Raw genomic sequence first — 27,702 nt, forward strand, 5'->3', positions numbered from 1 at the left:
ACATATTATTGATAATGTGTTTTTGCAACGTTTAAGCATGGAAATTGAATGTAATATAAATTAGAAGAGCAAACAAACATTTGTTGGGGTTGATTAGTTTTGCACAAAAAAATCCGGAACAATCAATTTTTAGATACTTAAAACTATTGAGATGTTACGGGAGGAACATTAAAGTGTAAATCAGATTTTCAATAGCTTTTAGAGTTCTAGTTTTTTTAATCTAATCGTGACGGACAGACCGACCAACAGACAAAACGCACAAAAATAATCTTCTTTTATTCGGATGGGGGCACTAAACAAAAAATAAATAAAAATCTGATTTTTGAAAAAAGTTTAAGGAATTGGTTTAGTGCCTGATCATGTAGCGACGTTACGCTACTGCACGAAAATCGCTGCATAGAAAGTCCATTAAAAAAAATGTGTGTGATATTTACATACAAAATGCATTATTAGCCTTTATAAACAAACAGAAATGTTTTCTTTTAATTTTAGCAGCTAGTTGACCAGAAAAAACATCTTTAACTATTATTTGTATTTGTTGTAAACATTTCCTGTACATTTTTTAAATATATTTGACTTAGTGATGCTGAAAATACACAAAATTTGTCCATCTTTGTTAGCATATTGTAACATTGCCTCCCTTACATTTACGTAATTGTTTTAGAATTGGTATATTTTTATGAAAAAATCGCTTGCATAATTAATTTTATAAATTAAACGGTTTGCTTTTAGAAAACCAAAAGTAGCCGTTGCACCTAAACTTTTGAAGCCGCATTTAATGATGACATAATATTTTTCATATCTCTTCTAGTTTTCGAGATCTGAGTGTGACAGACGGACAGATAGACAGACGGACAGACGGACATTTAGCAGAAACCTAATAGCGGCTTTTTCCCCTTACGGGGGCCGCTAAAAATCTATTTAATATGCATATAAGTTGGACAAAATTTAAAACAACGCGTGAACTGCAGTGCTGGACTATAGCTTTAGTATACTTACCTAAAAGAAATTTTTAGCGGATCCCGAAGGGGAAAGACGCTATTAGTTTTGTGTGGAATGTCTGTCCGTCTGACCCAGGGGTTCTCAAGCTGTGGGTCACGACCCCCTGGGGGGTCGATTGACGATTTGCCAGGGGTCGTCAAAGACCATCGAAAAATTGGAATGTTATTGTCTATGCATCTATTGCTGTATGTGTGTGTGTGTGTGTGGGGGGGGTCGCGGCAGAGTGGTGGATTGTAAAAAGGGGTCGTCGAGCATAAAAGGTTGAGAACCGCTGGTCTGACCCGTTTAGATCTCGTCATTATTGACTATTTTCCATATTTTTAATATATTTATGCAAACGGTTTTAGATTTTTTTGTCAAAATTTTTTTTTATTACATTTGTATTGCTAAGTTATGTACGATCTGTCATACTAACTACTACATTTACACAAAAAAGTTTTCTTTTTTTTAAAGAGAAAAAATCTATTTAGTATGCATATAAGTTGGACATAATTTAAAACAACAATTAATTAGTAGTTTTTCATATTATCGCGTGAACTACAGTGCTACACTATTGAAATAGTACACTTAATTATTTTCGGAAATGTTTTTTTCTTGAGGATTTGAATAAGAGATTGACCCTTTACAAAACAATTAGATCAACTAGATATTCATTATAAGACATCAGTTAGGCCAGGTTCACATTTAACTTCAAATTCACTTTCACCTATCCTTTGGTCTGCTGGACCGCTGGGGCAAAATAGAGCAGTGAGATTCATAACAAACGACCAGGAGTACTAGAAAAATTCATGTTATTTTTTCAAGACGACGTCTCAAATAAAATATAGAAAGATTAGTACATCTAATCTACTAATACATACAGACGTTACTTTAAAAAAGATTATTACTTCCTACACGCGTCCCTAGGTCATACTAGTCATGCATCAGGCAACCCATTCCATGCTCTAAAAGCATTAGGGAAGATGAAGTAGGCCTATTGTATATGTATACATTTGTCCTAGCATATGGAGCAAGGAATATACTTGTATTTTTGTGTGAAGTCTGAGTATTTTATTAGGTTTTGTAATTGTATTTGAAGATTATGGTTTGTGTTTTATGTATAATTGCTATTTTACCTACTGTTTAGTCTTCTGTCCTGAAGACTTTCTAAATTTAATGATTTTGCTGTAGGTGTTACTCTAATCAAATGCGAATAGTCGTTTGTTATGAATCCCTTTGCTTCATTTTGTGTCCGGGCTCTTATATAGCCTATGTATCAATCATCAATATGCCATCAATGGTAGACATAATATTTAGGCAAGTGAGCCTTGATATGAAACATGTTAAACAATGATTGCACATGTCTCGTGCAATCGCTATGAAAAATGTGTCTACAACATATAAAAGAAAACATTTAGACAATATTTCTACAATTGTGTTAAAAAAGAATTTATTTGTCATGGATGATGAAGCCTTATCAAGCACTAAAACATTGTCAGATTTGGTCACGCCTAGGCCTATATATTAGGCCTATAGCCCATGTAAAACTTTAAAAGCTAGTAAGAACACTTCTACAAAGTTATGAAATCTGTCTACATATTCTAACTGGATGATTATTACCTGTCCCAACCCAAAATAAAAAAAAAAGGGGGGGGGGTGTTCCTAAACTCAATTAAGAAAAAACAATCAAACCAAGTTACCATCCCCCATTTTCCATTTGTATAAGGCCAAGGACTGGCCCTCTGATCTTTTCTTAAAATCTGACTTGCGTTGGTGGAGAGGGCGAAACAAACAAAGTATTATTTGAAGTTTAGACAAATAAAAGACTGACTGGTAACAATGCAGAGTCATAGAGACATTGTGTGTGTGCTACACAACCAACAGCCTCCCCCCCCCCCACCCCGCCTCCTTTATTTAAAAACTATCTTTGGCTTCTGATGTGTTTTGTTGTTTGAAAGTCAAACAATTGAAGAATAAAGTCGCGCTAACTAGGTCAACTTCAATGAGCTTTGACTTGACTTGTTCGTGTAATTTGATGTTTTGAAGATATTGCATACATTTCCTGCATGTTGAGGATTGTCTTGTTTCCTGCATGTTAATGATTGTCTTGTTTCCTGCATGTTAATGATTGTCTTATTGTTTCCTGCATGTTAATGATTGTCTGTGTTTCCTGCATGTTGATGATTGTCAGTATATCCTGCATGATGATGATTGTCTGTGTTTCCTGCATGTTAATGATTGTGTATCCTGCACGATGATGATTGTTTGTGTTTCCTGCATGTTAATGATTGTGTATCCTGCACGATGATGATTGTTTGTGTTTCCTGCATGTTAATGATTGTGTATCCTGCACGATGATGATTGTTTGTTTTTCCTGCATGTTGATGATTGTCAGTGTATCCTGCATGATGATGATTGTCTGTGTTTCCTGCATGTTAATGATTGTGTATCCTGCACGATGATGATTGTTTGTGTTTCCTGCATGTTAATGATTGTGTATCCTGCACGATGATGATTGTTTGTGTTTTCTGCATGTTAATGATTGTGTATCCTGCACGATGATGATTGTTTGTGTTTCCTGCAAGTTAATGATTGTGTATCCTGCACGATGATGATTGTTTGTCTTTCCTGCAAGTTAATGATTGTGTATCCTGCACGATGATGATTGTTTGTGTTTCCTGCATGTTAATGATTGTGTATCCTGCACGATGATGATTGTTTGTGTTTCCTGCATGTTGAAGATTGTGTTTCCTGCATGTTAATGATTGTGTTTCCTGCATGTTAATCATTGTCTGTGTTTCCTTCATGTTTTTTGTGTATGTTGAAGTTTGTCTATATTTTTCCTATTTGATAATCGTCTATAACTCCTACATGTTTTAACCAGTCAAAATCGTCCCACTTGATGTTAACATTGGTTTTACTCACATTTATTCACGTGACAGGTCACACCACAAACGACGTACTACTTTTGAGATTTTTTTTTAGATTTTAAAGTGTAATTAGTTTTCAATTTGCTGCGAAATATATAAAGAACGAAAACATTTTAGAAACTCAATATTTGAAAATAATTTTGTTTCCTCGTAACGATTCTTTGCCTTTAATTTTTAGCGGCTCCCGTAAGGGGAAAAAGCCGCTATTAGGTTTGTGCAAAATGTCCGTCTGTCCGTCTGTCACACTCAGATCTCGAAAACTAGAAGAGATATGAAAAATATTATTTCATCATTAAATGCGGCTTGAAAAGTTTAGGTGCAACGGCTACTTTTGGTTTTCTAAAAGCAAACCGTTTAATTTATAAAATTCATTATGCAAGCGATTTTTTCATAAAAATACACCAATTCTAAAACAATTACGTAAATGTAAGGGAGGCAATGTTACAATATGCTAACAAAGATGGACAATTTTTGTGTATTTTCAGTATCACTAAATCAAATATGTTTATAAAATGTACAAGAAATGTTTACAACAAATATAAATAATAGTTAAAGATGTTTTTTCTGGTCAACTAGCTGCTAAAATTAATAGAAAACATTTCTGTTTGTTTATAAAGGCTAATAATGCTTTTTGTATGTAAATGTCACGCACATTTTTTAAAATAGACTTTTTATGCAGCGAATTTCGTGCAGTAGCGTAACGTCACAACATGCCATGATGCCAAACCAATTCTTTAAACTTTTTTTTTAAAATCAGATTTTTATTTATTTTTTGTTTAGTGCCCCTCATCCGAATAAAAGAAGCTTATTTTTGTGCGTTTGGTCTGTTGGTCGGTCTGTCGGTCACGATAAGATTAACAAATAACACTAATGAAGGCTATTGTAAATCTGATTTAACCATTAATTTTTCATTCAGGAATATTGCAATAGTTTTAAGTATCTATAATAGATTGTTCCGGATGTTTTGTGAAAAACAAATCAATGCCAGCGAATATTTTTTAGCTCTTCTAAATTATATTAGATTTTATTTCCATGCTTAAACGTTGCAAGAAACACATTGTTCCGGTTTTTTAATGTAAATAGCATATAAATGCTAACAAAAATAATCTATACCGCTTTATATTTCAATAACTATAAAGTTGTTCCGGATATTGTTTTATAAAAAATAAATTATGTCAAATGATTGTTTGAAATCGCATAATTGACTAATCTTACACTTATATTCTTTGACACTATGTCACTGTAGTTTATCTATCCATATCAACTGTTCCGAATTTTTAACTTAAAACAAATTTATGTCAAATGATTTTATTTTTTTTCAAAAATATCGACAATAGGTTGTTCAGGATTTTAAAATAAGAAAGTAATTTACTCGAAACGATTATTGAAAATCACTTTTTATTTTATTTTACAGTTAATTTTCTTGCAGAAACATAATAAAAGTCGTTTAATCGGTAAAGAATGTTCCGGATTTTGTTTCGAAATGTTTGAAATCCCTCTTCTAAAAATTAAAGAAATAAGTTTTTTTTTGCGAAAATTGGTTGTTCCGGATTTTTAATGAAAAATATTTTAACTCTATTTATGTAAAATCGCACTTCTCTCTTACACTACATTTAACTTTCTAGCTAAAACGTTAGAAAATCTTATTATCGTTAATATTATGTTCCGATTTTTAAGGAAAACAACTTCCTAACACCAAAGTATGGTTTGAAAATCTCTCCATAAGGCTATGGTACATCTAATTTTCATAACAGACCATCCCACAAATTTAACTAACGGTATCTCACTATAAATACATAAACATCTGGAACAATCTATTATAGAAACTTAAAACTAATGCAATATTTCGGAAGCGATATTAAATTTTAATCAGATTTTCAATAACTTTTAGTCTTTTTTTTTTTTTGCTATTAAAAGGACGGACAGAGAGACTGACAGACAAAACAAAAAAGCGTCTTTAATCCCTTTATATATATGTTATATACAAATTTAGTCTAACTAACCATCAAATGAAATGCTAAAAGATATCACTCGGTGCAGCAATGTCTATGAACACTCGACAAGCTGCTCGTATAGATGACATTTTTTAGTCTAACTAGGACGTGTGACGTAATGGAATTTTTGTCCTTTGACGTCATATGGAGTTAATTCTTTAAATGAAACGCTAAAAGATATCACTCGGTGCACCAATGTCTCTGAACCCTCAACGAGCTGCTCGTATAGATGATATTTTTTAGTCTAACTAGGCCGTGTGACGTATTGGATTTTTTTCCTCTGACGTCATATGGAATAAATTCTTTAAATGAAATGCTAAAACAACTCGGTATAGTAATGTTTATTAAACTTCGTAAAGTGACTCGCATTTTAAAAATACAATAGCTAGATTTAGATCTAATCTAGATTTTTTATACTAGATCTTGATTTTTTTAAACACTAGAACTAGATTTTTTACACTAGATCTAGATTTTTTTTTTACTCTAAACATTTTTTTAAAAACTAGATTTAGATTTAAGTTCTAATTAAAATCATTGTAGAATCTAGATCTAGAATTTCTTGGTCTAGTTTAGAATGTTTGTTGTTTTACATGTTTCGGATGTTCCTTCAGAGTTGTAGTCCAACTTCCCTCAGGACGACGGGGGATGGGAGCGGGTAGGGTTTGAACCTGGGACCATCGATGAATCAAAACGACAGTCCAGCGCGCAAACCGCACTACCCGACAGCCATGCTTTAGACTAAAAAAATTTTTTTAAAACGTCAAATGAATTTTTGAAACATTATTACTTTTAACAATCAAAACAAAATCACGTCTTGGAGATTCCTTGCGAATATGCGGATCCGACAGGGATCCGTCTCCCACGGGGGCCGCCTCTGAGTTTGTGTGTCAACACAAACTCTCTTTGTAATCTTTTAAAAATAAATACATGCTACGCTTTTGAACTGCACATTTCTATTTTAAGATAGATATTGTCCTATTGATCCTACGTCCTATTTCACATCTAATTTTGACACTAGAACATTTGATTAAAAGTCAGGCGTCACGCTTTTCATCAAATATAATTGTGAGATGTAAAAGAAAACACTTTTTTCTACAAATGCACTTAGTAAATATCTCGTTCTTATCTTATCTTATAAAATACAGACGTTATTTCAAAAAAGAAGATGATTAAGTCCTACGCGTCATGCTTCTAGTCATGCATCTAGTCATGCATATTAACCAATGACTTAAATTCTGCCAAGTCACTAGTTTTCCTGGCTGGCTCAGGCAACCCATTCCATGCTCTAATAGCACTAGGAAAGAAGGAGCATTAGTACAAATTTGTCCTAGCATATGGAACAAGGAATATGCTGGCTGGCTCAGGCAACCCATTCCATGCTCTAATAGCACCAGGAAAGAAGAAGCATTTGTAAATATTTGTCCTAGCATATGGAACAAGGAATGTGCATGTATCTTTGTGTCTGAGTATTTTATTAGGTATTGTATTTGAACATTATGGTTCAGTGTTTTATTTATTTATAATTGCTACTTTACTTTTAAGTCTTCTATCCTGAAAGCTTTCTTAATTTAGTGATTTTACATAAAGTGTTACTCTATTCAAATGTGAATATTCGTTTGTTATGGATCTCACTGCTCTATTGTGCCTGTTCCAGTTTATATTTTTTTTTAGTTGATGGGTCCAAGAGGATGCATATGTTATTATTAACCAAGGTTAAATGACATTTGAGTTTTATGTTCTTATTTCCTGTCCAAAGACAAAAGAAAGAAGAACGTTGTTGTAGTGTTAAGACTCAAATCACACTTGTTTCAACGTTTTGCCAAGTAAAAATAATAAAAAAAACTGAGAGAAACTCCGCCAAATGGAAACTGCAAACAATGAGCTGGTCACAAAGTTGAAAATATGCACAAACTATTGGCGGCTACAACCGTCTTTGTTTCCAACCTAACATCGCAGCTCGTGTCTAGCCAAGGTCAGAACAAAATGGCAGCCTTGACGTCCACAGCGTTGGCTATTTGATTTTCGCAGGCAAAAAAAAATAAAAAAAAAAATAGATTTATGAAAGATATATTTTACAATGTGACTTTGTTATCTATATTCTTACATTTTAGTTGTACAATTTAGTTGGATCATCTCATGGCTACTTTTTATCAAGCGATGGAAACTATATAATAGCACAATGTCTTCCAATATTTGTGACGCTTGAGTGACAACAATGACGTCACAGGTTACTCTCGCTTTCATTTGGCTGTTTTGTTCCAGAGTCGTCCAGGCTTACCCAGGAGGGGCGCCCGACCTGGCCTGTGTATCCATGTTTCCATCGGGGCACATGACCACCGCCCAGCTCTCAGAACCGCCGTACAGGATTAGTGTAAGTAAGAAGACATACAATCCAGGGGAGACCATCAAAGGTAAGCTCACTAATCCAAGCCTTACTTTTCAAAGCCCTTGCAAAAGATGCTAAAAAAAAAAAAGCTCATACTATCATATAGTTGATTTAATTAATTTTTTAGTAGATCTAAGACTAACAATAATAAATCTGGGATTACAAATATTTTTACCAATGTTTTTTTTTTAAAGCGTATTCTCATGCTTTTCCTCAAGCCAATACACTAACCACTGTACAAGTAGTACAAGCCAATACACTAACCACTGTACAAACCAATACACTAACCACTGTACAAGCCAATACACTAACCACTGTACAAGCCAATACACTAGCCACTGTACAAGCCAATACACTAACCACTGAACAAGCCAATACACTAACCACTGTACAAGCCAATACACTAGCCACTGTACAAGCCAATACACTAGCCACTGTACAAGTAGTACAAGCCAATACACTAACCACTGTACAAGCCAATACACTAGCCACTGTACAAGCCAATACACTAACCACTGAACAAGCCAATACACTAACCACTGTACAAGCCAATACACTAGCCACTGTACAAGCCAATACACTAGCCACTGTACAAGCCAATACACTAACCACTGTACAAGCCAATACACTAACCACTGTACAAGCCAATACACTAACCACTGTACAAGCCAATACACTAACCACTGTACAAGCCAATACACTAGCCACTGTACAAGCCAATACACTAACCACTGTAACAGTGAAGTGAAAATAGAAGGGTTTATGCTTTTTTATTGTTAGTTTCAAACTTTTAAGTGACGACGTATAAATTGGACTAATTCAACTTATACCACACATCTGTTAAGTACGATTTATTTCCATTGTTCTATACCAAATAGAATAAGTGACTTACTTGATTGGTTATTTTTAGCGGCTCCCGTAAGGGGAAAAAGCCGCTATTAGGTTTGTGCAAAATGTCCGTCTGTCCGTCTGTCCGTCTGTCACACTCAAAAATACACCAATTCTAAAACAATTACGTAAATGTAAGGGAGGCAATGTTACAATATGCTAACAAAGATGGACAATTTTTGTGTATTTTCAGTATCACTAAGTCAAATATATTTTTAAAATGTACAGGAAATGTTTACAACAAATACAAATAATAGTTAAAGACGTTTTTTCTGGTCAACTAGTTGCTAAAATTAAAAGAAAACATTTCTGTTTGTTTATAAAGGCTAATAATGCACTTTGTATGTAAATATCACGCACATTTTTTTAAATGGACTTTTTATGCAGCGATTTTCGTGCAGTAGCGTAACGTCGCAACATGATCAGGTGCTAAACCAATTCCTTAAACTTTTTTTAAAAATCAGATTTTATTTATTTTTTGTTTAGTGCCCCCATCCGAATAAAAGAAGCTTATTTTTGTGCGTTTTGTCTGTTGGTCGGTCTGTCCGTCACGATTAGATTTAAAAAACTAGAACTCTAAAAGCTATTGAAAATCTGATTTACCCTTTAATGTTCCTCCCATAACATCTCAATAGTTTTAAGTATCTAAATTTGATTGTTCCGGATTTTTTTGTGCAAAACTAATCAACGCCAACAAATGTTTGTTTGCTCTTCTAACTTATATTACATTCAATTTCCATGCTTAAACGTTGCAAAAACACATTATCAATAATATGTTGTTCCGTTTTTTATGTAAATAGCATATTAATGCTAAATCATAATCTCTATACTGACTTATATTTCATTAAGTGTAAAAATGTTCCGGATATTGTTTTATAAAACATGAATTATGCCTAATGATTGTTTGAAATCGCATAAGGCTTTTAAAAAAAGTAATTTACTAGAATTGATTACTGAAAATTACTTTTTAGACATTTAATTTTCTTGCTAAAACATAACATAGAAGTTTTGTAATCGATAAAGAAAGTTCCGGATTTTGTTTCTTACAAATCGTCGCCAGAAATTTCCGAATTTATTTAAAAATCTACTAACGCCAAATAATTGTTTGAACTCCCTCTTCTAATTAATAAACAAATAATCTTCTCATTTACGAAATAATGTTTTTACGGATTTTTATGAAAAATATTTTAACTCACTACTCTCTTACAGTACATTTAACTTTCTACCTAAAACATGTAAAAATCTAATTATCGTTAATATTATGTTCCGATTTTTAAGGAAAACAGAATCCAAACACCAAAGTAAGGTGGCTGTAGTACATCTAATTTTTATACGAGACCATCCAAAAAATTTAATTAACGGTATTACATTTATCTGAAATTCTCTTTTTCTTTTACTATTTATACAAACATCCGGAACAATCTATTATATAAACTTTTCAATTGTGTTCATACCTAAAAATTATTGCGATGTTTTGAAACGTAAAATAAAGGTTAATCAATTTTTAATAACTTTTAGTTGTTTTTTTTTATATCAAGATGACGGACAGACCAATGTCTATGAACACTCGAAATGGCTCGTAATGATGAAGGCGATTTTTATTCTAGCTAGGTCGTGTGACGTATTGTTTTTTTTTTCCTCTGACGTTATATGGAATTAATTCTTCAAATGAAATGAAAAAAGAACTCGGTATAGTAATGTTTATTAAGCCTCGTTATGTGACTCGCGTTTAAAAAAGGAATGATATTGTTGTAACCCTGCCTTGCACCAGTGCTTGAGGTGCGCACTAGCGCACTAGTGAACGTAAACAGGAAGACACTAGGAGAGAGATAATAACATTGCATCAGGGATTGTGAAGAGTCTGAATGTTTGGAAACTAAGAAGCCAGCTTTTGGTGCTGCCTGAAGGTTGTAGAAGGGACCTGGAGCGAAGCGGGGAAGGCTGTCGTTGGTCCACATTCGGGTTGCTGTCTAAAGGACTGGTAAATTAGTAGAAAGACTCTGAGGAAGCTGAAGGATGCTATGTGTTTGTCCTAGTGAATAAACACCTGTATTTATTTCCTGTTACACTGTGTTGAGTTGCATGCCTATTCGTTGAGTGCCTAACCTAGAGTTACAACAATTGGTATCAGAAGTGGGATTTAGGCAGCTCAACGAAAGGAAACAATGACAACGCTGAGGAAGCTAGATGAACTAAGCTGTAAACAGTTAAAAGAGGAGCTCCGAGCCAGGGAGCTGAGGATCTTCTGTGCCAAAGAAAAAATGAGAGAACGCCTTCGACAAGCCTTGCTGGACGAAGATGAAGATCCGGACTCGTACCTGTTCGAAGTACAACCAGATATCAGAGAGCTCATGAATACCGTGACAGATCAGATGAACTCGTTCCAGGTACAGCTAAAAGAGGTCAACGAGCAGATCTGTACCATGATTAAACAGATAGGTATCAGTACCTCGCTGAACAAGACTGATGATACGTTTGATACCGTGATGAGCAAGACCGACGATCAGATGGCTACCATGTCGACAGGTATAAACAATCCGTTACTCAACGGAGACACCGTTGATGGAAGCTCTGTCTATGACTGTAATAGCGAGCCGTGCAAGCTTGGCTCCTACGACAAGAATCCTAACATTTGTTGTGAAAGCGCTGAGAATAGATCTGATCATGTCATCGTGATTCCTGCCTGCACTCAGACGTTCAATAAGAACTGTGCTGACGGGACCGCCTCAAAGGGAGAATACGAGCACCGGAAGACCTGCCAACTAAGTATTTGTCCTGATACCAGTATCAGCAAAAGAAGCGCTGATGGTGGTACAGCAGATGGACACATAGGACGTTGTAAACGTGCCCCACAGATATGTCTTTCAGACAAGCTTAAAGATTATACCGTGTTTGACAACGTGGCCTCCTGGGGGCCCACGACACATCGAGAAAGCCTGCTGGAGCAACGTGTAAGACAAATGGTCTTGATGACCTACGCTATGACATCCACTGCATCGCTTCTTGCCATGAGTCTGCCGTCGGTGGTAACTAAGAGAAAGGCCAGACAACGGAAACGACTTCCCCCCCTTAACCAAAGGCAGGTCAATTGGAGCAGAAGGAGAAAGCGGCACCTGCAGAGAGCAGTGTGGATTGCTTTGTGGGGAGCACGATCAATGCAATCTGTGACTCCCACTGACCGACCTCCACCTGCACTGGCCAACCGTGAACATGTTTCTTTTCGGGACGAAAAGACTAAGGTGGGGGTAGTGTTGTAACCCTGCCTTGCACCAGTGCTTGAGGTGCGCACTAGCGCACTAGTGAACGTAAACAGGAAGACACTAGGAGAGAGATAATAACATTGCATCAGGGATTGTGAAGAGTCTGAATGTTTGGAAACTAAGAAGCCAGCTTTTGGTGCTGCCTGAAGGTTGTAGAAGGGACCTGGAGCGAAGCGGGGAAGGCTGTCGTTGGTCCACATTCGGGTTGCTGTCTAAAGGACTGGTAAATTAGTAGAAAGACTCTGAGGAAGCTGAAGGATGCTATGTGTTTGTCCTAGTGAATAAACACCTGTATTTATTTCCTGTTACACTGTGTTGAGTTGCATGCCTATTCGTTGAGTGCCTAACCTAGAGTTACAACAATATCTTGATTTAGATCTAATCTAGATTTTTTAAACTAGATCTAGATTTTTATTACAGTATATCTAGATCTGGATTTATATTCTAATTAAAATTATTTTAGAGTCTAGATCTAGTTTAGACTAAAATAGACTAGATTAAGATGTAGAATTTCAATTTCTAAACTTAAAGTGTAAAAAAAAAGTGTAGATTTTCATTTCCAAACGTTTTGATCAATATTGTAATGTTTTAATATGCTAAAACTAATCTACTATTTTTTTTATTAAATTGAAATTTAAATTTACGGCAAATGAATCTTTGAAACATTATTACTTTTGACCATCGGATGGCTGCCTGGTCGTGCGGTTTGCGCGCTGGACTGTCGTTCAGATTTATGGATGGCCCAGGGTTCAAACCCTGCCCGCTCCCATCCCCCGTCGTCCTGCGGGAGGTTTGGACTAGGAAGTAATTATCTTCAACTCTGAAGGAACATCCGAAACGTGTAAAACATTTTACATCAAAATTAAATCACCTCTTGAATATTATTTGCGAATATGCAGATCCGACAGGGATCCGACTTCGACGGGGGCCGCCTCTGAGTTTGTGTAACACAAACTCTCTTTGTAATCTTGTTTTTTATTGATTCTTGTTTTTATCATGTAAATGAAATAATTGTGTACAATTTTAACTTGATCTGAAATTGGCTGTGGGGAGAAATAACGTGTACAAAAACGTTTTACCGGACAGACAGACAGACAGACAGATAGAGTGAGTTGATATAAGCGTTGTAAAAATAGAGTCGAAGTTTTTCTTGAGGTCTAATGCTGTTCTTACGCTCCTACAGACGGCAAATGTTTTATGTGACATTTTTTAAAGAGAAAGGTAATGTAGCTGAATCTATAAAATAAGGAAATCTCCATACTGCGTTTTCCCTCCCCAACCTAAATGAACTTCCTAACTGGTTAATATACACATTAAAATCCTCTTAAGGCCTATATTTTATATGTACAAATTTACCATGCAACCCCCAAATCTACACCATCGGCGAGGTCACCACAAACTAAAGACAAAATATATCATTAAAATATATATATATATTTAAGCATGCTAAATATAAAACAAAAGGCAATGAAGTGGTGTCACTGGGGGTGACACCCAAAAGGAGAGAAATTGAAATTTGCATAAGCAGACACTTCTAAAAAAAAAGAAATGATAGTAGCTAGATATTGGAATATACTTTTACACGGTTAATATACAGATCCAGATTTATTAATACTACTTTCCGCTACTAGTAATTTTGATTGAAATTCCATCAAAATCCCCAAAAAGGTTAGGCACTGTCAAGGGGCGCAAATGCATTATTTTCTTTTGTTTATTTCACATATCCCTTAGTCTGTTAGAACATTGGGACACCACACATGATCTGTCGACCGTCTTTCTCCACTGTCTTTTGCCTATATTATCCTTCAGCGACAGGCCTGCCCTTACTTTGATCGCGTTCTCTGTCGGCCTCTCTTTATTTATCCCGGTACTCTTCCCTACATGAAGGTCTTTGCAAGCCATGGCTACCTCGTCCTCGTGATATGGCCATGAAGGTCTTGCAAGCCATGGTTACCTCGTCCTCGTGATATGGCCATGAAGGTCTTTGCAAGCCATGGCTACCTCGTCCTCGTGATATGGCCATGTAGGTCTTGCAAGCCATGGCTACCTCGTCCTCGTGATATGGCCATGAAGGTCTTGCAAGCCATGGCTACCTCGTCCTCGTGATATGGCCATGAAGGTCTTGCAAGCCATGGCTACCTCGTCCTCGTGATATGGCCATGAAGGTCTTTGCAAGCCATGGCTACCTCGTCCTCGTGATATGACCATGAAGGTCTTGCAAGCCATGGCTACCTCGTCCTCGTGATATGGCCATGAAGGTCTTTGCAAGCCATGGCTACCTCGTCCTCGTGATATGGCCATGAAGGTCTTTGCAAGCCATGGCTACCTCGTCCTCGTGATATGGCCATGAAGGTCTTTGCAAGCCATGGCTACCTCGTCCTCGTGATATGGCCATGAAGGTCTTGCAAGCCATGGCTACCTCGTCCTCGTGATATGGCCATGAAGGTCTTTGCAAGCCATGGCTACCTCGTCCTCGTGATATGGCCATACAGCTTAAGTTTGCGTTCTCTTTTTTTGTTACAGTTTTCTGCAGAGAATCATAGGGCCCAAGCTGAGCATCATATGGCCCAAGCTGAGCATCATAGGGCCCAAGCTGAGCATCATAGGGCCCAAGCCGTCCAATAACTATTATGCACCTGTTTTGAATTTCCTCATTTGTGATGTGGTATTTGTAGGTGATACCTCTTACGCACCGGATGACACTGACCCTAGAGACGTCACTTGGACAATAAGATTCAATTTGAAAGTATTATAGACCTAATGTGTCGTGTATGGTTGAGGATTCAATATAAAATTATTTGGGCAAGATATTTTTTTTTTTGGGGGGGGGGGGGGGGGGTTAAATTGGATTTAGAGTGGCAGGAGTGGACATCCTCAATGCATCTCCGCGATGCTTCATTCGCACTGTGGGTGAGAAAAAAACAGCTTGATATTAGAGCAAGAGCACTTCCAAATACTATTTCCATGACGTAAGCACCGTGTTTGTTTCTTTAAGCACGCAGCAACGGAAAGGGGGTGGGGGAGAACATGCTTTGGAAATTTGATAACTTTGACTGAAACTATACTACTCAACGCTCTGTAGTCTACATAATCTAGTTTTAAAAGGTTATCATCGGTAATATAATTTTGAAATATTTCTTGATTAGCAAAACGAGATTATCAGCATTAGTTTTAGACATGGCGCAGAAACCATTTTTTTGTCCAACAGTTTGTAGATAAAATAATGACCCCCCCCCCCCCTTCTCTCTCTCAATTCTGAAACTTTAAATATTGCTGAGCAATGGCTAAAAATTGCTGCTGATTCAATGTCATCTGAACCTAGAGAACCTAATGTCGAGTAGGCCTAATGTTATTGTATGCTTTTTATCGATGATCTAGTGAGCTGATCAGTAGGCCTAATGTTATTGTATGCTTTTTATCGATGATCTAGTGAGCTGATCAGTAGGCCTAATGTTATTGTATGCTTTTTATCGATGATCTAGTGAGCTGATCAGTAGGCCTAATGTTATTGTATGCTTTTTATCGATGATAGTCATGTTGGTATGCGGAGATTAAAATTCCTAGCCGTAGGCTGTAATTGAATGGATTCTTTGTATACTTAAAATTATCTGGATGCTGATAGTTATGCTGGCATACACCGCTAATATAGTCGTAAATCCACATGAATGATGACTTTTAAGGAAATCGTTTAAAAAAATAGAATAAAAAAAGAACTAACAACTTCAACTCACTACCTCTAAAAACAAAAGCCCTCCCCTTCTCCAATAAAGGAAGGACCGCAGCTTAATACATGAACGTGAACGGTTGGGTTGGCTGGAGTCCATGTTTAACATGTTTCTGTTTGTGTGTTTAGTTGAGATCGTCGGACTGGAAGAAAGTTTCACTGGACTCTACGTCCAACCTCGCCAAGTTGGCTGTCACTTAAACGCAACTCGCATCGTGGGCGTCTTCACTGCATCAAGCCCCGATCTACAGACACGCCACTGCTTTGGTGTTGTTCACGTATGTGTCATTACTTCCTACTTTTGTAACAAATGACTCCATTTGTTTGGACCCATACATTTATCTCATCATGTAGTATTTTAAAAGACTGGATCTATATACATTTATTTCAATGATATGATATTTTATGACAGTCCAAAGTCACCTTATATTTCTATGATATGATATTTTATGACAGTCCAAAGTCACCTTATATTTGTATGATATTATAACCTGTGACAGACCACAGCCACTTAAAAATTTTGTTATGATACTTTGTGACAGTAAACAGTCACCTTATATTTCAATGCTATGATACCTACAGTATATTTCCTTTTTTTTTTTTTTTTTTATTGCTAGTCTACGGTAACTCACACTAGTAAAGACAAACAGAATCGAGCTTCTTTCTATTGGACAGCCCCTGTAACACCTTCGGGTCACGTAGTCATCAGGTTTGCATATATTTTTTTTGTTAGTCTGTACATAACTAGATCTAGGCTAGGACATAATGTTTGGGTTTAGAATTTTGCTTGAACTTTAAAAAAAAAATAATTTGCATCTTTTCTTTCAGATACTACATGTGAATGTTCATGTTTAGGCAAATACCGGTATATCTCAAGCTCACATAAACACATTCCCACACATATAAATATGAGCTCACGCACAAATAAACACAGATACGATGACAAAACTCGCTATGCTTAAATAAATAAGAATATAAGAACTTAAAAATGTTTACATTTTAATTAAATTGCTTCAATAACATCAAAGATCTCTATAAATACTTTTGGTCTTCCAGAGCAACATTGGTCAAAGATTTCCAACATTTCTGGACGGAAGTTGAGTCAGCTCCTATAATTGACCTTCACAATAAAGACATGCCAGCTTGCGTAAGCCACGAGCATAAAGATGGCTTCAACTTTGATCACAACGCTGGGAATGTGAGCTTTCAGGCTAAGAAGTCCAAGATACAGATGATCAACTCAGGCTTTCAAAACATTGCAAGCATCTGTTTTTTTCTAGCTTTTCTACAAATGAGTTTAGTTTTAGTCAGGAAAATAACTGTATACATTTAGGGAAAAAAAATAACAAAGTAAACTTATCTAATATATTTTTTTTCTTTAAAAAAAATGAATAAGTGTCCGTATCTCTTTTTCTGAGTTTTATTTGTTTTACTTCAGACTAGGACTTGCCCAAATTTTACCAGGCTACTATAGCTCTGGTCACGTGACATTGCCTCTGAACAAAGATTATGAACGCAATGTTGTAGGGATGTTTACAAAATAAGTAGTTGTGCTAGCCACATAGCTTTCTAAAAATACTCATTTACAGTTCGTCACATAACTAGAGAATTTTTACAGATAGATCACCAACAATTACATAAGAGTACCCCTTTTATTGAAAAACAATGTCTGTAGCAGTTAGCCTTTCCCTCTAGTTTTCGAGAATTGATCAAATTAAGTCTCTGCATATATTTTTTGTTGTTATTAATTGACTACCATTGAACATTCTTTAATACAGAATAAGACACTTTTTTGTTCAAAGTCTCACAAGTAATCTTTTACAGAATAAAAAATAACTTAATAACAATCTTAAAGCGAATTTAGATTTCTAACATCTAATCGATTGTCAACATTCTCAAAGCCATTTACATTGAACATCTGAAAACAGTCAGTGGCAAAATAATTCAACAGTGTGAGAATACAAATGACCATTCCATAAACTACAAACATACAACAATTGTATCTCTAAGTCGCTAATTCACAATACCTATTAATAAGTAGCGTAGCTAACAAAGGCAGAAGTAGTGGAGACGTACACAATAACATAACTGAAAGGTTCGATACCTCAAAACTATGTTCATTTGTGTTTACTTCACTTGTATGTTGAACATGAAAATAATGGTAGGCCTATATGTAGGCTTGTTAGGGCTGCATAATGTCTATGTGTTAGTCCAATTAGTCAAATCTTCAGATAACTTTACCTTCATAACATTTTCACGAACTGTTATATTATGTGGAAACTCGAAGTGAGATTTTCGCATTCTTTTTGTCTTTTCTACGTTTAGTCTTGTTGGATTGTTGATCTGTGTTAAACATTTCCTCAATGCTGATCAGTTTCCCTTCATTTTTCACGTCTGCTTCTTTGTTTCCAATGACCGAGTCGTCACTTTTTGAGCCGGAAGTTATATTTTCTTTGTACTTGATCTTTTGTTCCCTTTGTTGTTTTGTATTTTGTTGTTTCTTGAGTTTCTCTTCGCTCTGTGGAGAAGACGCTGTCTCTTTTGACTTAGTATTTTTTTTGCCTTCGCTTTGGAAATTCTTTGTCACGTCTGCGTCGGTCATATCTCTGTTTTTATTCTTTTTGCCTACATTAGGGGACGTACTTTTCTTATCTTTCTTTTTTCTTTTATCATTCGAGGCCGAGGACTTGTCGCTGGCCCGGCTCTTTCTTCCCTCGCTTGGTGACGGCGAAGAGTTCCTGTCCTTGCGCCTTCTTTGGTGGCTGCTGGATCGGGTGACATCATCACCTGATTTTTCTTCTGTAGCAAATGTGATGGAGGTCATAGTTTCCAAGTCATCTTCTTCATCAGAAGAATTCAAGAGCCCTAGATTGTGTCGCCTTTCTGCTATCTCCTGTTCTGCCCTAAAAATAAAATAGAGACATACAAAAACAAAAATAAATTAAGAGAAGATTTAGCTTTCACTCGGCCTATTTTATAAGAAGTAAAACAAACATACTTTTATGAGCTTAGTAATTTAAAACAAAATAAATAAGGATACATAAGTCAGATTGATAAATATTGGTGCTAATGGCGCAACGGATATACATACCAAAGGTGATAACCAAGTGGACGAAAATTGCAGTTTGGAAAAATAAAAAAAAACCAACTATTTAGGGCCTAAACTAAGTGAATCTAGCTAGAAACCCAGGCATGTTTGTAGTTTAATGTACCGGGTATGGATTTAGAATAAGTCTATATATCTAATTAATTCCTTTTTTTTTGGGGGGGGGGGGGCACAAATGACAAAATAATTACGCTCTGACAGGAAAAAGCAAAGGCGGTCTTTTTTTTTTTAAGGTTAACAAGAAAAAGGACATTATTACTAAAGTTGAAGAAATGACATCATTAAATTAAGCAATGTCATCTCGCCTGATTTGAACATTTCTACGTTTGCAAAAAGATCGATTCAAAAGTGTTTTTTTTTTTTAATAAGACGTTTCAATGAGTCTCAATAATACAATTCTATAGTCTACAACCTTATCTCAGGAACGACAAATTTCTTCCGTAACGTCCCATCGTACTTATTGACGTTGTTTACATTGACAGACTAGGCCCGCTGCAAGACTTCTAGCTAAATACGATGATGAACTTACGACGCCCAAGCCTATTACAAACTTACCTACCCTACATTCTACAGTCTCATGGCCTGTCTCAACCCTTTGAATATGTCATTTTATTTGTATGTAATCTTATTGCTGTAAGAAACAGTGGATTGTAGATACAAGAAAAACAAGCTTGACCCCCCCCCATGAGCACCTAACTGATTAATTAATAAGGAGGCTTTTTTTTTTGGTCTTGATGGGCGTCACTAGTACAAATTTAAGAAACACTGGCAAGTTGTAAAACTTTCAACTTTACGAAGAAAACATGTTCTGGCTATTCCAGTTTAGGTTAAATCTGTTCTTTAAATTTTTATAAACTTACATTTTGATTTGTAATAACTATGGAATAAATCTCATAAACAACGAAATTTTAATATGGAATCGACTCTCTTTTACGGTGCATAACAGTCCCCACGCTTACCGATAGTAGTAATGGTCCTGGAGGCGGCGATGGTTTTTCTGGCTTTCAGCGACATTGGTTATGGGCCTACACTTTCCAGGTGGGGGTCCATCTTCTCACAGGTCCGAGACATCTGTTGAGTTACTATTTGATGTTTCTGTAGCTGCTGGTTTTTCGACAGGGTAGGATTTCTAGCCCTACTCCCAACCCTCCTCCTTTTTCATCCCTGCTTGGAACCGCCCTTGGCGGAGTTTGTATTATGGTTTAAGATAAATAACAAACAAACGATAGTTTTATTGGGAAAATATTAGGGGGAAGTGATGGAGAAGGAGGGATTGACAAGCAAAGTGAAGCCACTGCTTATTGGCCGTATAACATTGAACAAACCTTTTTACATTTTTGTTCTGAAAAATATACAATTTCACAAGTTATTAACGCCTTTTTTTTTTAAGGTCTTTGTTAAAAGTTCGCATCCATTAATACTATTCTCAAAACTTCAATTCTTTTTACTCTTTGGGCCAAAACCCTTAAGCAAAGTACTGGGAGAATCATTCAATATTTATATGAAAAATCAAATATAAATGGATAATACAATTTATACTCCGTGTTGACAAAGAAATTCAAGCTAAATAATAATAATAATAATAACGCTTTGTCCGAAGATTAAATGAGGAATGCTGTATTTCCCGTGGCAACGCAGACACTGATAAATGAATACAAATCGAATACCATTTTTAGAATTAGCTACGATTTGGGAAAAGCTATGAAAAATAAAACTACGACCGGTTATAACAGCGTAAATGCGGTATATATACATATATATAAAGATAGAGAGATAACCCACTGTTGCAAAAACTTGATGCAATCTTGATGGTCGTATATTTCTGCTAATCTTCGTGGTGTACATCCGTAGTTGTCTTTCTTGTCTACTCTAACATTGGAGGCATGGAGAGCTCGGAGAACTGTTATTCTGCCCGATTCCGCAGCGAAATGAGCCGGTGTCCAACCTGTCTCTGTTCGGGCTAACCCGAAGGCGCCGTTGTCTAGAAGAAGCCTGACGCACTCAGCGAAACCTAAAAAATCAAATTATTAAATGAATGTAAAAACAATCATTGTAAATGTTTCACTGTCCCTTGACTTTCGTTTAATAGTTATTCAAAGTTTAACAGCTACTTATAGTGTTCCGAAAAAAAACAACCTTAATTTTGTTATTCATCGTATAATTCATAATAATCATAGAAGCATGTCTTAAATCAATATTTAATAGACAGTTTGTGTCCACTCTGTACAAGAATGTGTGCAACTTAGTTAATGGATACAATTGACCTGTAGGGCCTGACATATAACAACTTGTTAAGATCTATATATAAGATCATTGATATAAAATCATCATACGACGATGTAAAGTGTACAAAAGTGTAGCCTAAGAGGAAAGATAGAAAATGTCAAACATGATATCACGACCCTCACTATGGAGCTCACCTTTCTGGCTGGCCCAATGAAGTGGAGTCTTGTCACCCCAGTTCAGGTCTCCTTGGTTGATATCAAATCGGCCAGACTTGATGTATTCTTCCAGAGCATCGTGGTCGCCAAGAGATGCAGCTTCGTGAATCTCCAAACCAATCATAGATGTCATTATGAGCAAATCAGTAGAAAGGAGACCGTGTGGATAACAGCGAACTGTATATGTATATATACATAATCGTTATCTTTATCAATAACTAGTATTTACAAAATAGAATTAATAAATTCGTTTTGTACATTTCAGTTCTGCGCCATTGTGCAAAAAAAAAGTAAAATAACTATCGGCGTTTGCTATTTTTACAATACCTCTATTCAAGTCGGAACCTGGACTTGTACCGCGGATCTCAAAAACGGCTCTAACGATTTTCCTAGAAATGTAACAGTTGATGTAGGCCTATATCGCTGAGAAAAAAATTTCTAGCTCGTTGGCCACATGAGGAAAACTCTAGTTTGACCGTTATAATTTTTCAAAGTAAAAAATAAATAAATGTAAATGTGGCTATAGAACTAGACTTAGATCTAGAGGCAACATCGGTGTAACATAATAGTATTATATGTACATTTGCACACTAGCGCGTCAGTGCAACACCGCTTGTGTTTACGAAATAAATGGAGTTTCTAACATGTCTTCCCTCTTAAACACTAGTTTGTTATTTGTGTAACACAAATATTCTACATGGTGTCAGAGTAAAACTTAAAAAGCTGTCCAGACAAAGGTTTTTATTAATCTAATAATGGCTTCTTTTTATTTTGAGCAACCAATCTTGAATTGGAATGCTAAAGATCTGTATCAAGAGTTTTTAAGGTTTCAACGGCAGGTGAGCTTTTGTTTCAAAGGACCGTTAGCTGGTGCCGATAGTAAACAAAAAGCTGGATGGCTGGGAATGTGGATAGGTCAACAAGGCCGTGAAGTTTACAAAACTCTAAATATTACTGATAGTGAAGAGGGAGATCCGCAATTGCTATTAAAGAAAATAGAAGACTACATAAGGCCAAGACAAAATAAAAGAGTGTCTAGATTTAGAGCACATCAGAGAAAGCAGGACGAAGGAGAAAGTTTTGATAACTTTGTTAAAGATTCAAAACTTCTCATTATGGACTGTGAGTATGATGATCCAGATGATATACTTATTGATTTGATCATTAGTGGAGTCATACACGAAAAGGTACAATTAAGACTACTTGATCAGGGACAGAAGTTGACCCTTAGCAAGGCTATTGAAATTGGACAACAATATGAGATGTCGCAAAGCCAAGTGAAAATGTTTAGGGGCCAAGAAGTTCTAACAATCAAGAGACAGTCACACAATGTACTCAAGCAGAAGTCTAAAGACAACTCAGATAAATTATGTAGTAAATGCGGCAAGAACCACGAAAAGGGAAAATGTCTAGCAATAGGAACCACATGCAATTTCTGCAAAAAGAAAAACCACTGGTTTCAAATGTGCAGAAAAAGACGCAACGTTAATCTGGTAGAAGATGACAGCCACAGTGATGAAAATGTTATACCTGTTAGTACTGCAAGTAGCCAGTATAAAAAGGGTAAAATTGAGAACATCAATGTCGTTGAAGACAAGTGAACTGCAAAACTAGTAGTACATGGCAAGACATTAATTTTTCGAATCGAAACTGGTGCAAGATGTTAACATTCTTGTCAAGTCAGAGTTTGGAAAGCTCAAAGACAAAGTAAAACTTGCTTATTCAGCAAAGTCGCTCAAGTCTTACTCTAATCATGTTATTAAGACTTTAGGAGCAGTGGTGCTACCTTTGAAAAATAATATCCAAGAGGTGAAAGCAAGGTTTGAGGTAGTAGACATTAGCCAAGAGAATATTTTGAGTGGTGACACAGCAGAATGTTTAGGACTACTACAACGGATAGACAGCATAGAATGCAAGGCAGAAGACGAGTTACAAAGAGAATTTCCTGAAATGCTGAAAACAACTGGAACACTGCCAGGAGAATACAAGATTCAGTTACAGGAAAATGCTAAAGGAGTTATCCATCCACCACGTCGCTTAGCAGCATCGCTACGCAATAAAGTTGAAGAAAAACTTAAAGAAGTGCAAGCTGATGGATTTATTACTCCAGTACATGAACCTACTGAATGGGTTAGCTCCATGGTTGTTTCGTTCAGGAATGACAAAGTGAGAATATGTATTGATCCAAAAGATCTCAATAAAGCAATCAGACGGGAACATCACCCGATGAAAACTATTGAAGATGTGATCACTAATATTCCAGATTCGAAGATATTCTCAGTTCTCGATGCCAAGTCAGGGTTTATGCAAATAAAGCTTGAAAGAGAATCTTCATTTCTCACAAATTTCAACACACCTCTAGGAAGATATAGATGGTTACGATTACCATTTGGAATCAAATCAGAGCCAGAAATTTACCAAAGAATTATGGATGAAATGCTTCAAGGTATTGAAGGAGCATATTTCATCATAGACGACATTCTAGTAGCAGGTAGAGATGTTGAGCATCATGATCACATTTTGAAACAAGTCATGCAAAGAGAAACGGAGTACAATCTAAAGTTGAACTATGACAAGTGCAAGATAAGACAAAACAGAGTACCTTATATGGGCCATATCTTGTCAGAGAAAGGTTTAGGGTAAGATAAAGGCAATTATTGACATGCCAGCTCCTCAAGACAAAGATGGAATCAGAAGTTTTCTAGGTTTAATTCAGTACCTAGCAAAATTTATTCCTAATCTAAGTCAAGCAGATGCTCCAATACGAAAGCTTCTAAAAGATGATGTAGAATTTCAATGGAATCATGAACAAAACAAAGAGTTTTGAAGAATTGAAACATCTTTGTACAAACCCTCCAGTTTTAGCACATTATGATGTCAACAAGAACGTAGAGATAGAATGTGATGCAAGTAAAGATGGACTGGGAGCAGTATTATTCCAGGAAGGTCGTATAATTGCATACGCATCAAGAGCTCTCACGGATGCAGAAACAAGATATGCTCAAATCGAGAAGGAAATGCTTTCAATTGTGTATAGTACAAGCAAATTTCACTGCTACATATTTGGTAAAGAAGTAACAGTTTATAATGATCACAAACCTCTGGAGCAAATCTTCAAGAAACCTCTATTGTCAGCACCAATGAGAATACAGAAGATGTTAATAAGACTACAGTGGTATGATCTGAAAGTCTGTTACAGAAAAGGCAAGGAAATGTTTATCTCCGATACACTTTCTCGTGCACATCTACCAAATACTGATAAACAGACATGTGAATTTACAGATGATTCAGTGCATATAATCTCTGTAAGTGATTCGAAATACAGTGAAATTAAAGACTGTACAAGCAAGGAACTTTCAATGCTTCTGGAAGTAATTATGACTGGTTGGCCAGACACAAGAAGCGAGACTCCAATTGAAGTCAGGCCTTATTGGGATTCAAGAGATCAGTTATCAACTTCGGATGGTATTATATACAAAGGTCTGAGAATTGTCATGCACCAAGCTTACGTAAATACATGTTAAATCTGATTCACAAGTCTCACTTAGGAGTAGTCAAGTGTAAGCAGAGAACCAGAGAAGTCATGTTTTGGCCTGGCATGAATGCAGACAATGAAGTGACTGTCAGGGATTGTAGCAGGTGTGAACATCAGAATCAAAATGTGTCAGAACCGCTAATACCTACCAAGACACCAGATCTCAAGGTGGCGAAGAGACACTTTGACTCCGAGAAACAGTCTCAGAAACATTATTATGATAGGAGGAAAGGAGTTAAGAGTCATAATCCACTACAAGACGGAACGGCAGTCAGAATGCAACTTAATTCTAAGTGGAAACCAGGAACAGTAGTTTCGAATTATGACTTTCCAGATGACATCTCAGAACAACCAGAACCACAATATCTGGAGAGTCCAAGATTTGAAACTACACTAAATGTTGAGCCGCCACTACACACTGCTTCTTCTAACACCTCTAGACCACATGAACCTTATGTAACACGCTCAGGCAGAATGGTTAACAAGCCCAAGAGACTTGATTTGTGAATTGACTTTTTAGTTGACTAGTTTGTTAGTTATTCTGATAAATGGATTTTCGGAATTAAAGAAGAGAGATGTAACATAATAGTATTATATGTACATTTGCACACTAGCGCGTCAGTGCAACACCGCTTGTGTTTAGGTAATAAATAGAGTTCCTAATATGTCTTCCCCATGGTCTTCCCTCTTCAACACTTGTTTGTTATTTGTGTAACACAAATATTCCACAATCGGTTTGGAAAGGACTCTACGGGAATTTCCGAATGTAAGGCATATATTGAATCAAGCGTTTAATAAATTAATGTTCAGGAAAATTTTGCGCATCGTCTTTTAAGTCTAGAAATAAAGACTTGAATCATTGAAATTATTCAATAATAATATAAAATAATGGCGTAGTCAGCCGTAGTGTATCGCTAGTATCGCTATTATGCGATAACTGCGTAAATTTAAAATAGTTTCAATTTAAGTTGTATCTAAGCTTTACATATGCCTATATTTTTACCTAAATCTAATATATATTGCATCTAGATTCTAAATCAAAAGTCTACGTCTACTGTTAGATCTAGATGTCCATATAATGAAAATACCATAAATAACCACAAAAGTATGCATTGCTCCTAGGCCGAAATTGATAACATCGACGTTCGTTCAAGCAGCAGATTGTGTCGAAATCAAGGGTTTGATATCAGGTTCTATCGAAATATTTTTAAAATTACTTTTATATTATATTTGATTATGTTTTAAGTTGCATAATGGGGGCATTCTCTTTTTTAAAAATGTATTTTTAAATGTTTTTCTTGTCATTTTGAAAAACTACACATGACTGCAACTTTGGATATGAAATTCCAACTGAACTTTTTATCTTATAAAATAAAGACGTTCTTTCAGAAAAAATAAATTAAATCTACGTCATATGTATTATTTTAGTTCATTTAGTCTTGGGTGATAAAATGATACTAGGGAACAAAGAGCACTTATATGAACTTGTGCTAGTATAATAGTATAAGGAATAAGAAATGTACATTTATCTTTGTGTCTTTCTAAGTAGGCCTATTTTATAATGTTGTGTTTTTGTATTTGTAAGTTAGTTTTCAGTGTTTTATGCATTATAGCATTAGCTACTTTACTTTTTAGGCTCCTGTCCTTGAGTTTCTGTAAGTTTAGTTTAGTCAAATGTAAATATTCATTTGCATTAACCCAAGGCTCTTTTTGCGTCTGTTTTAGTTTCTTTATGTTTTGTTGAGATGAAAGGTCCAGAACAGAGGACGCATATATATATTCTAATACCGGTACTAGTCTAACCAAGTTTAAATAATATTTTAGTTGTATATATGTTCTCGTTTGATTTGTAAACAATTCTTTTAATAAACCATGGAGCTTTAATTATTTCATCAATTTTGGGATTCCATGATAAGTAAGTTTCTTTTTTATTTTTGAAACAGGCCTATTTTCTGTATTTTATATGAAAAGATATATTTTATATGATCTTCAAGAGAACTGTTTATTGTGTAATTTTCACAATACAATAACTTACTCAGTTCAGTTTCATTTTAAACTAACATTGAAGCAATCGCTGCTGGTCGGTGAAGAGATCAGGAACTCAATTTTAAAATGTAGTATTTAAATTGAAAGAGACACCACCGATAGAGCACTGTATTTAATTTACCTTAGTGGTGGGTGTCCAGACATAACACACATGACATACTACTAAATCCAACTAGGAATCCTTCTTGCTATTGTGCTGTTTCTATTGTAGGCCAATGTAGGGCCTACTTCAGGTTCCGTCTTTGAGCGTGTTAGTATGTGATCAGCAAGATCAATTGATTTCTTCCAAAACACAGTATTGATCGGTACCACTGATCGCACGCTATAGATCAAGTATCGATCTGTTTATATATGGATCAAGAGTACTTTGACAATGACATTGTAATATGTCGACTTCATGTGCTAATACGT

At 35.8% G+C, this 27,702-nt stretch overlaps 2 protein-coding genes across 6 annotated transcripts; one reads left to right on the forward strand and one right to left on the reverse strand.

Moving 5' to 3' along the window:
• Positions 1-8,105: 8,105 nt before the first annotated feature.
• On the forward strand, positions 8,106-17,537 carry LOC106060568 (putative defense protein 3). Of its 4 annotated transcripts, none has more exons than XM_056029220.1 (4): positions 8,106-8,316; positions 16,293-16,441; positions 16,781-16,872; positions 17,220-17,537. In XM_056029220.1, exons 1-4 carry the CDS (start codon positions 8,121-8,123, stop codon positions 17,494-17,496), a joined length of 714 nt encoding a protein of 237 aa, XP_055885195.1. In that variant the 5' UTR covers positions 8,106-8,120; the 3' UTR covers positions 17,497-17,537. The 4 variants fall into 4 exon arrangements, 1 of the variants encoding a protein (XP_055885195.1); XR_008777912.1 differs by lacking the exon at positions 8,106-8,316 and adding an exon at positions 10,930-12,662 and having other exon boundaries at positions 16,992-17,537; XR_008777911.1 differs by lacking the exon at positions 8,106-8,316 and adding an exon at positions 10,930-12,662.
• LOC106060550 (ankyrin repeat domain-containing protein 66-like) lies at positions 16,750-27,569 on the reverse strand. Of its 2 annotated transcripts, none has more exons than XM_013218487.2 (4): positions 27,413-27,569; positions 21,690-21,887; positions 21,052-21,280; positions 16,750-19,066 (listed from the first exon to the last, which is right to left on the reverse strand). In XM_013218487.2, the coding sequence occupies exons 2-4, from the start codon at positions 21,841-21,843 to the stop codon at positions 18,433-18,435; spliced, it is 1,017 nt and encodes a 338-aa protein (XP_013073941.2). In that variant the 5' UTR covers positions 21,844-21,887; positions 27,413-27,569; the 3' UTR covers positions 16,750-18,432. The 2 variants fall into 2 exon arrangements, with proteins under 2 accessions (XP_013073941.2, XP_013073944.2); XM_013218490.2 differs by having other exon boundaries at positions 27,281-27,422.
• Between the last annotated feature and the right edge of the window lie 133 nt (positions 27,570-27,702).

This window comes from Biomphalaria glabrata, chromosome 5 (genome assembly GCF_947242115.1).
Source record: "Biomphalaria glabrata chromosome 5, xgBioGlab47.1, whole genome shotgun sequence".
In the NCBI taxonomy this organism is placed as follows: Eukaryota; Metazoa; Mollusca; class Gastropoda; family Planorbidae; genus Biomphalaria; species Biomphalaria glabrata.